Raw genomic sequence first — 8,484 nt, 5'->3', positions numbered from 1 at the left:
TGTTCAACATTGAAATTAAAATAAAAATACTTAGCAAAGACCATAATTGTCAATAAATTATATGAATTTTGTCTTTCTGCATATTCATCGTTCATTTTGTTTCTTGTACGTTTTTGTCGAGTTTCATGGTGTCGCCTAAATACATTTGTATAATGAGCCTTAGACCACTGTTCAAAATTATAGTCTCTGCTACGGACATTGGTTTTATAAATATCATTTTTTGTATACATTGTTTCAAAAGGTTGTTGTTTAGTAGTAAATTGAGAAGAATTTTGATTTAAGTTAGCTGCACTATCATATAATTTTCTTTGACGGATATTTCCCAAGATTTCATATGCTGAAGTTATATCACGGAAAATTTTTGAAGCTTCTCCACTTCCTTTATTTTTATCTGGATGATATATCATTGATAGTCGATAATACGCATCTTTTATGTTAATCATCTTGTATATTTTTGTCAGAAATTCTTTTTACTCTATTGCGTTCAATAAGTATTTTTTTCACGTGTTCAAACATTGAAATTAAAATAAAAATACTTGCAAAGACCATAATTATCAATAAATTATATGAATTTTGTCTTTCTGCATATTCATCGTTCATTTTGTTTCTTGTACGTTTTTGTCGAGTTTCATGGTGTCGCCTAAATACATTTGTATAATGAGCCTTAGACCACTGTTCAAAATTATAGTCTCTGCTACGGACATTGGTTTTATAAATATCATTTTTTGTATACATTGTTTCAAAAGGTTGTTGTTTAGTAGTAAATTGAGAAGAATTTTGATTTAAGTTAGCTGCACTATCATATAATTTTCTTTGACGGATATTTCCCAAGATTTCATATGCTGAAGTTATATCACGGAAAATTTTTGAAGCTTCTCCACTTCCTTTATTTTTATCTGGATGATATATCATTGATAGTCGATAATACGCATCTTTTATGTTAATCATCTTGTATATTTTTGTCAGAAATTCTTTTTACTCTATTGCGTTCAATAAGTATTTTTTTCACGTGTTCAAACATTGAAATTAAAATAAAAATACTTGCAAAGACCATAATTATCAATAAATTATATGAATTTTGTCTTTCTGCATATTCATCGTTCATTTTGTTTCTTGTATGTTTTTGTCGAGTTTCATGGTGTCGCCTAAATACATTTGTATAATGAGCCTTAGACCACTGTTCAAAATTATAGTCTCTGCTACGGACATTGGTTTTATAAATATCATTTTTTGTATACATTGTTTCAAAAGGTTGTTGTTTAGTAGTAAATTGAGAAGAATTTTGATTTAAGTTAGCTGCACTATCATATAATTTTCTTTGATGGATATTTCCCAAGATTTCATATGCTGAAGTTATATCACGTACAATTTTTGCAGCTTCTCCACTTCCTTTATTTTTATCTGGATGATATATCATTGATAGTCGATAATACGCATCTTTTATGTTAATCACCTTGTATATTTTTGTCAGAAATTCTTTTTACTCTATTGCGTTCAATAAGTATTTTTTTCACGTGTTCAAACATTGAAATTAAAATAAAAATACTTGCAAAGACCATAATTGTCAATAAATTATATGAATTTTGTCTTTCTGCATATTCATCGTTAATTTTGTTTCTTGTATGTTTTTGTCGAGTTTCATGGTGTCGCCTAAATACATTTGTATAATGAGCCTTAGACCACTGTTCAAAATTATAGTCTCTGCTACGGACATTGGTTTTATAAATATCATTTTTTGTATACATTGTTTCAAAAGGTTGTTGTTTAGTAGTAAATTGAGAAGAATTTTGATTTAAGTTAGCTGCACTATCATATAATTTTCTTTGACGGATATTTCCCAAGATTTCATATGCTGAAGTTATATCACGGAAAATTTGTGCAGCTTCTCCACTTCCTTTATTTTTATCTGGATGATATATCATTGATAATCGATAATACGCATCTTTTATGTTAATCATCTTGTATATTTTTGTCAGAAATTCTTTTTACTCTATTGCGTTCAATAAGTATTTTTTTCACGTGTTCAAACATTGAAATTAAAATAAAAATACTTGCAAAGACCATAATTGTCAATAAATTATATGAATTTTGTCTTTCTGCATATTCATCGTTCATTTTGTTTCTTGTATGTTTTTGTCGAGTTTCATGGTGTCGCCTAAATACATTTGTATAATGAGCCTTAGACCACTGTTCAAAATTATAGTCTCTGCTACGGACATTGGTTTTATAAATATCATTTTTTGTATACATTGTTTCAAAAGGTTGTTGTTTAGTAGTAAATTGAGAAGAATTTTGATTTAAGTTAGCTGCACTATCATATAATTTTCTTTGACGGATATTTCCCAAGATTTCATATGCTGAAGTTATATCACGGAAAATTTTTGCAGCTTCTCCACTTCCTTTATTTTTATCTGGATGATATATCATTGATAGTCGATAATACGCATCTTTTATGTTAATCATCTTGTATATTTTTGTCAGAAATTCTTTTTACTCTATTGCGTTCAATAAGTATTTTTTTCACGTGTTCAAACATTGAAATTAAAATAAAAATACTTGCAAAGACCATAATTGTCAATAAATTATATGAATTTTGTCTTTCTGCATATTCATCGTTCATTTTGTTTCTTGTATGTTTTTGTCGAGTTTCATGGTGTCGCCTAAATACATTTGTATAATGAGCCTTAGACCACTGTTCAAAATTATAGTCTCTGCTACGGACATTGGTTTTATAAATATCATTTTTTGTATACATTGTTTCAAAAGGTTGTTGTTTAGTAGTAAATTGAGAAGAATTTTGATTTAAGTTAGCTGCACTATCATATAATTTTCTTTGACGGATATTTCCCAAGATTTCATATGCTGAAGTTATATCACGGAAAATTTGTGCAGCTTCTCCACTTCCTTTATTTTTATCTGGATGATATATCATTGATAGTCGATAATACGCATCTTTTATGTTAATCATCTTGTATATTTTTGTCAGAAATTCTTTTTACTCTATTGCGTTCAATAAGTATTTTTTTCACGTGTTCAAACATTGAAATTAAAATAAAAATACTTGCAAAGACCATAATTGTCAATAAATTATATGAATTTTGTCTTTCTGCATATTCATCGTTCATTTTGTTTCTTGTACGTTTTTGTCGAGTTTCATGGTGTCGCCTAAATACATTTGTATAATGAGCCTTAGACCACTGTTCAAAATTATAGTCTCTGCTACGGACATTGGTTTTATAAATATCATTTTTTGTATACATTGTTTCAAAAGGTTGTTGTTTAGTAGTAAATTGAGAAGAATTTTGATTTAAGTTAGCTGCACTATCATATAATTTTCTTTGACGGATATTTACCAAGATTTCATATGCTGAAGTTATATCACGGAAAATTTTTGCAGCTTCTCCACTTCCTTTATTTTTATCTGGATGATATATCATTGATAGTCGATAATACGCATCTTTTATGTTAATCATCTTGTATATTTTTGTCAGAAATTCTTTTTACTCTATTGCGTTCAATAAGTATTTTTTTCACGTGTTCAAACATTGAAATTAAAATAAAAATACTTGCAAAGACCATAATTGTCAATAAATTATATGAATTTTGTCTTTCTGCATATTCATCGTTCATTTTGTTTCTTGTACGTTTTTGTCGAGTTTCATGGTGTCGCCTAAATACATTTGTATAATGAGCCTTAGACCACTGTTCAAAATTATAGTCTCTGCTACGGACATTGGTTTTATAAATATCATTTTTTGTATACATTGTTTCAAAAGGTTGTTGTTTAGTAGTAAATTGAGAAGAATTTTGATTTAAGTTAGCTGCACTATCATATAATTTTCTTTGACGGATATTTCCCAAGATTTCATATGCTGAAGTTATATCACGGAAAATTTTTGCAGCTTCTCCACTTCCTTTATTTTTATCTGGATGATATATCATTGATAGTCGATAATACGCATCTTTTATGTTAATCATCTTGTATATTTTTGTCAGAAATTCTTTTTACTCTATTGCGTTCAATAAGTATTTTTTTCACGTGTTCAAACATTGAAATTAAAATAAAAATACTTGCAAAGACCATAATTGTCAATAAATTATATGAATTTTGTCTTTCTGCATATTCATCGTTCATTTTGTTTCTTGTACGTTTTTGTCGAGTTTCATGGTGTCGCCTAAATACATTTGTATAATGAGCCTTAGACCACTGTTCAAAATTATAGTCTCTGCTACGGACATTGGTTAAATATCATTTTTTGTATACATTGTTTCAAAAGGTTGTTGTTTAGTAGTAAATTGAGAAGAATTTTGATTTAAGTTAGCTGCACTATCATATAATTTTCTTTGACGGATATTTCCCAAGATTTCATATGCTGAAGTTATATCACGTACAATTTTTGCAGCTTCTCCACTTCCTTTATTTTTATCTGGATGATATATCATTGATAGTCGATAATACGCATCTTTTATGTTAATCATCTTGTATATTTTTGTCAGAAATTCTTTTTACTCTATTGCGTTCAATAAGTATTTTTTTCACGTGTTCAAACATTGAAATTAAAATAAAAATACTTGCAAAGACCATAATTGTCAATAAATTATATGAATTTTGTCTTTCTGCATATTCATCGTTAATTTTGTTTCTTGTATGTTTTTGTCGAGTTTCATGGTGTCGCCTAAATACATTTGTATAATGAGCCTTAGACCACTGTTCAAAATTATAGTCTCTGCTACGGACATTGGTTTTATAAATATCATTTTTTGTATACATTGTTTCAAAAGGTTGTTGTTTAGTAGTAAATTGAGAAGAATTTTGATTTAAGTTAGCTGCACTATCATATAATTTTCTTTGACGGATATTTCCCAAGATTTCATATGCTGAAGTTATATCACGGAAAATTTTTGCAGCTTCTCCACTTCCTTTATTTTTATCTGGATGATATATCATTGATAATCGATAATACGCATCTTTTATGTTAATCATCTTGTATATTTTTGTCAGAAATTCTTTTTACTCTATTGCGTTCAATAAGTATTTTTTTCACGTGTTCAAACATTGAAATTAAAATAAAAATACTTGCAAAGACCATAATTGTCAATAAATTATATGAATTTTGTCTTTCTGCATATTCATCGTTCATTTTGTTTCTTGTACGTTTTTGTCGAGTTTCATGGTGTCGCCTAAATACATTTGTATAATGAGCCTTAGACCACTGTTCAAAATTATAGTCTCTGCTACGGACATTGGTTTTATAAATATCATTTTTTGTATACATTGTTTCAAAAGGTTGTTGTTTAGTAGTAAATTGAGAAGAATTTTGATTTAAGTTAGCTGCACTATCATATAATTTTCTTTGACGGATATTTCCCAAGATTTCATATGCTGAAGTTATATCACGGAAAATTTTTGCAGCTTCTCCACTTCCTTTATTTTTATCTGGATGATATATCATTGATAGTCGATAATACGCATCTTTTATGTTAATCATCTTGTATATTTTTGTCAGAAATTCTTTTTACTCTATTGCGTTCAATAAGTATTTTTTTCACGTGTTCAAACATTGAAATTAAAATAAAAATACTTGCAAAGACCATAATTGTCAATAAATTATATGAATTTTGTCTTTCTGCATATTCATCGTTCATTTTGTTTCTTGTACGTTTTTGTCGAGTTTCATGGTGTCGCCTAAATACATTTGTATAATGAGCCTTAGACCACTGTTCAAAATTATAGTCTCTGCTACGGACATTGGTTTTATAAATATCATTTTTTGTATACATTGTTTCAAAAGGTTGTTGTTTAGTAGTAAATTGAGAAGAATTTTGATTTAAGTTAGCTGCACTATCATATAATTTTCTTTGACGGATATTTCCCAAGATTTCATATGCTGAAGTTATATCACGTAAAATTTTTGCAGCTTCTCCACTTCCTTTATTTTTATCTGGATGATATATCATTGATAGTCGATAATACGCATCTTTTATGTTAATCATCTTGTATATTTTTGTCAGAAATTCTTTTTACTCTATTGCGTTCAATATGTATTTTTTTCACGTGTTCAAACATTGAAATTAAAATAAAAATACTTGCAAAGACCATAATTGTCAATAAATTATATGAATTTTGTCTTTCTGCATATTCATCGTTCATTTTGTTTCTTGTATGTTTTTGTCGAGTTTCATGGTGTCGCCTAAATACATTTGTATAATGAGCCTTAGACCACTGTTCAAAATTATAGTCTCTGCTACGGACATTGGTTTTATAAATATCATTTTTTGTATACATTGTTTCAAAAGGTTGTTGTTTAGTAGTAAATTGAGAAGAATTTTGATTTAAGTTAGCTGCACTATCATATAATTTTCTTTGACGGATATTTCCCAAGATTTCATATGCTGAAGTTATATCACGGAAAATTTTTGCAGCTTCTCCACTTCCTTTATTTTTATCTGGATGATATATCATTGATAGTCGATAATACGCATCTTTTATGTTAATCATCTTGTATATTTTTGTCAGAAATTCTTTTTACTCTATTGCGTTCAATAAGTATTTTTTTCACGTGTTCAAACATTGAAATTAAAATAAAAATACTTGCAAAGACCATAATTGTCAATAAATTATATGAATTTTGTCTTTCTGCATATTCATCGTTAATTTTGTTTCTTGTATGTTTTTGTCGAGTTTCATGGTGTCGCCTAAATACATTTGTATAATGAGCCTTAGACCACTGTTCAAAATTATAGTCTCTGCTACGGACATTGGTTTTATAAATATCATTTTTTGTATACATTGTTTCAAAAGGTTGTTGTTTAGTAGTAAATTGAGAAGAATTTTGATTTAAGTTAGCTGCACTATCATATAATTTTCTTTGACGGATATTTCCCAAGATTTCATATGCTGAAGTTATATCACGGAAAATTTTTGCAGCTTCTCCACTTCCTTTATTTTTATCTGGATGATATATCATTGATAATCGATAATACGCATCTTTTATGTTAATCATCTTGTATATTTTTGTCAGAAATTCTTTTTACTCTATTGCGTTCAATATGTATTTTTTTCACGTGTTCAAACATTGAAATTAAAATAAAAATACTTGCAAAGACCATAATTGTCAATAAATTATATGAATTTTGTCTTTCTGCATATTCATCGTTAATTTTGTTTCTTGTATGTTTTTGTCGAGTTTCATGGTGTCGCCTAAATACATTTGTATAATGAGCCTTAGACCACTGTTCAAAATTATAGTCTCTGCTACGGACATTGGTTTTATAAATATCATTTTTTGTATACATTGTTTCAAAAGGTTGTTGTTTAGTAGTAAATTGAGAAGAATTTTGATTTAAGTTAGCTGCACTATCATATAATTTTCTTTGACGGATATTTACCAAGATTTCATATGCTGAAGTTATATCACGGAAAATTTTTGCAGCTTCTCCACTTCCTTTATTTTTATCTGGATGATATATCATTGATAGTCGATAATACGCATCTTTTATGTTAATCATCTTGTATATTTTTGTCAGAAATTCTTTTTACTCTATTGCGTTCAATAAGTATTTTTTTTCACGTGTTCAAACATTGAAATTAAAATAAAAATACTTGCAAAGACCATAATTGTCAATAAATTATATGAATTTTGTCTTTCTGCATATTCATCGTTCATTTTGTTTCTTGTATGTTTTTGTCGAGTTTCATGGTGTCGCCTAAATACATTTGTATAATGAGCCTTAGACCACTGTTCAAAATTATAGTCTCTGCTACGGACATTGGTTTTATAAATATCATTTTTTGTATACATTGTTTCAAAAGGTTGTTGTTTAGTAGTAAATTGAGAAGAATTTTGATTTAAGTTAGCTGCACTATCATATAATTTTCTTTGACGGATATTTCCCAAGATTTCATATGCTGAAGTTATATCACGGAAAATTTTTGAAGCTTCTCCACTTCCTTTATTTTTATCTGGATGATATATCATTGATAGTCGATAATACGCATCTTTTATGTTAATCATCTTGTATATTTTTGTCAGAAATTCTTTTTACTCTATTGCGTTCAATAAGTATTTTTTTCACGTGTTCAAACATTGAAATTAAAATAAAAATACTTGCAAAGACCATAATTGTCAATAAATTATATGAATTTTGTCTTTCTGCATATTCATCGTTAATTTTGTTTCTTGTATGTTTTTGTCGAGTTTCATGGTGTCGCCTAAATACATTTGTATATTGAGCCTTAGACCACTGTTCAAAATTATAGTCTCTGCTACGGACATTGGTTTTATAAATATCATTTTTTGTATACATTGTTTCAAAAGGTTGTTGTTTAGTAGTAAATTGAGAAGAATTTTGATTTAAGTTAGCTGCACTATCATATAATTTTCTTTGACGGATATTTCCCAAGATTTCATATGCTGAAGTTATATCACGGAAAATTTTTGCAGCTTCTCCACTTCCTTTATTTTTATCTGGATGATATATCAT

At 28.1% G+C, this 8,484-nt stretch overlaps 7 protein-coding genes and 1 pseudogene across 7 annotated transcripts; all 8 read right to left on the bottom strand.

The window, feature by feature from the left end:
* Positions 1 to 30: 30 nt before the first annotated feature.
* On the bottom strand, positions 31 to 407 carry LOC100570635 (chaperone protein DnaJ-like; the record flags this gene model as incomplete). Its single annotated transcript, XM_008190128.1, has 1 exon — positions 31 to 407. A coding segment is annotated over exon 1 (377 nt), but the record flags the coding sequence as incomplete, so codon positions are not given.
* On the bottom strand, positions 341 to 1,052 carry LOC100570732 (dnaJ homolog subfamily C member 30, mitochondrial-like). Its single transcript, XM_003248061.4, has one exon. The coding sequence runs from the start codon at positions 946 to 948 to the stop codon at positions 436 to 438; it is 513 nt and encodes a 170-aa protein (XP_003248109.2). The 5' UTR covers positions 949 to 1,052; the 3' UTR covers positions 341 to 435.
* An 873-nt stretch (positions 1,053 to 1,925) lies between these two features.
* LOC107885161 (dnaJ homolog subfamily C member 30, mitochondrial-like) lies at positions 1,926 to 2,585 on the bottom strand. Its single transcript, XM_016808664.2, has one exon. It carries the CDS (start codon positions 2,461 to 2,463, stop codon positions 1,951 to 1,953), a length of 513 nt encoding a protein of 170 aa, XP_016664153.1. The 5' UTR covers positions 2,464 to 2,585; the 3' UTR covers positions 1,926 to 1,950.
* A 771-nt stretch (positions 2,586 to 3,356) lies between these two features.
* On the bottom strand, positions 3,357 to 4,237 carry LOC107885162 (dnaJ homolog subfamily C member 30, mitochondrial-like). The gene has a single exon (XM_016808665.2). It carries the CDS (start codon positions 3,976 to 3,978, stop codon positions 3,466 to 3,468), a length of 513 nt encoding a protein of 170 aa, XP_016664154.1. The 5' UTR covers positions 3,979 to 4,237; the 3' UTR covers positions 3,357 to 3,465.
* Positions 4,238 to 4,245: 8 nt separating this feature from the next.
* LOC107885163 (dnaJ homolog subfamily C member 30, mitochondrial-like) lies at positions 4,246 to 5,106 on the bottom strand. The gene has a single exon (XM_016808666.2). It carries the CDS (start codon positions 4,982 to 4,984, stop codon positions 4,472 to 4,474), a length of 513 nt encoding a protein of 170 aa, XP_016664155.1. The 5' UTR covers positions 4,985 to 5,106; the 3' UTR covers positions 4,246 to 4,471.
* A 256-nt stretch (positions 5,107 to 5,362) lies between these two features.
* Positions 5,363 to 6,056, bottom strand: LOC100571691 (dnaJ homolog subfamily C member 30, mitochondrial-like). Its single transcript, XM_003248070.4, has one exon. The coding sequence runs from the start codon at positions 5,992 to 5,994 to the stop codon at positions 5,482 to 5,484; it is 513 nt and encodes a 170-aa protein (XP_003248118.2). The 5' UTR covers positions 5,995 to 6,056; the 3' UTR covers positions 5,363 to 5,481.
* A 316-nt stretch (positions 6,057 to 6,372) lies between these two features.
* Positions 6,373 to 7,062, bottom strand: LOC100571884 (dnaJ homolog subfamily C member 30, mitochondrial-like). The gene has a single exon (XM_003248072.3). It carries the CDS (start codon positions 7,002 to 7,004, stop codon positions 6,492 to 6,494), a length of 513 nt encoding a protein of 170 aa, XP_003248120.2. The 5' UTR covers positions 7,005 to 7,062; the 3' UTR covers positions 6,373 to 6,491.
* Positions 7,063 to 7,397: 335 nt separating this feature from the next.
* Positions 7,398 to 8,136, bottom strand: LOC100572051 (annotated as a pseudogene).
* Between the last annotated feature and the right edge of the window lie 348 nt (positions 8,137 to 8,484).

This window comes from Acyrthosiphon pisum, unplaced genomic scaffold, assembly GCF_005508785.2.
Source record: "Acyrthosiphon pisum isolate AL4f unplaced genomic scaffold, pea_aphid_22Mar2018_4r6ur Scaffold_21141;HRSCAF=23138, whole genome shotgun sequence".
NCBI classification, from domain to species: Eukaryota; Metazoa; Arthropoda; class Insecta; order Hemiptera; family Aphididae; genus Acyrthosiphon; species Acyrthosiphon pisum.
This window is presented reverse-complemented; position numbering and strand designations above follow the sequence as displayed.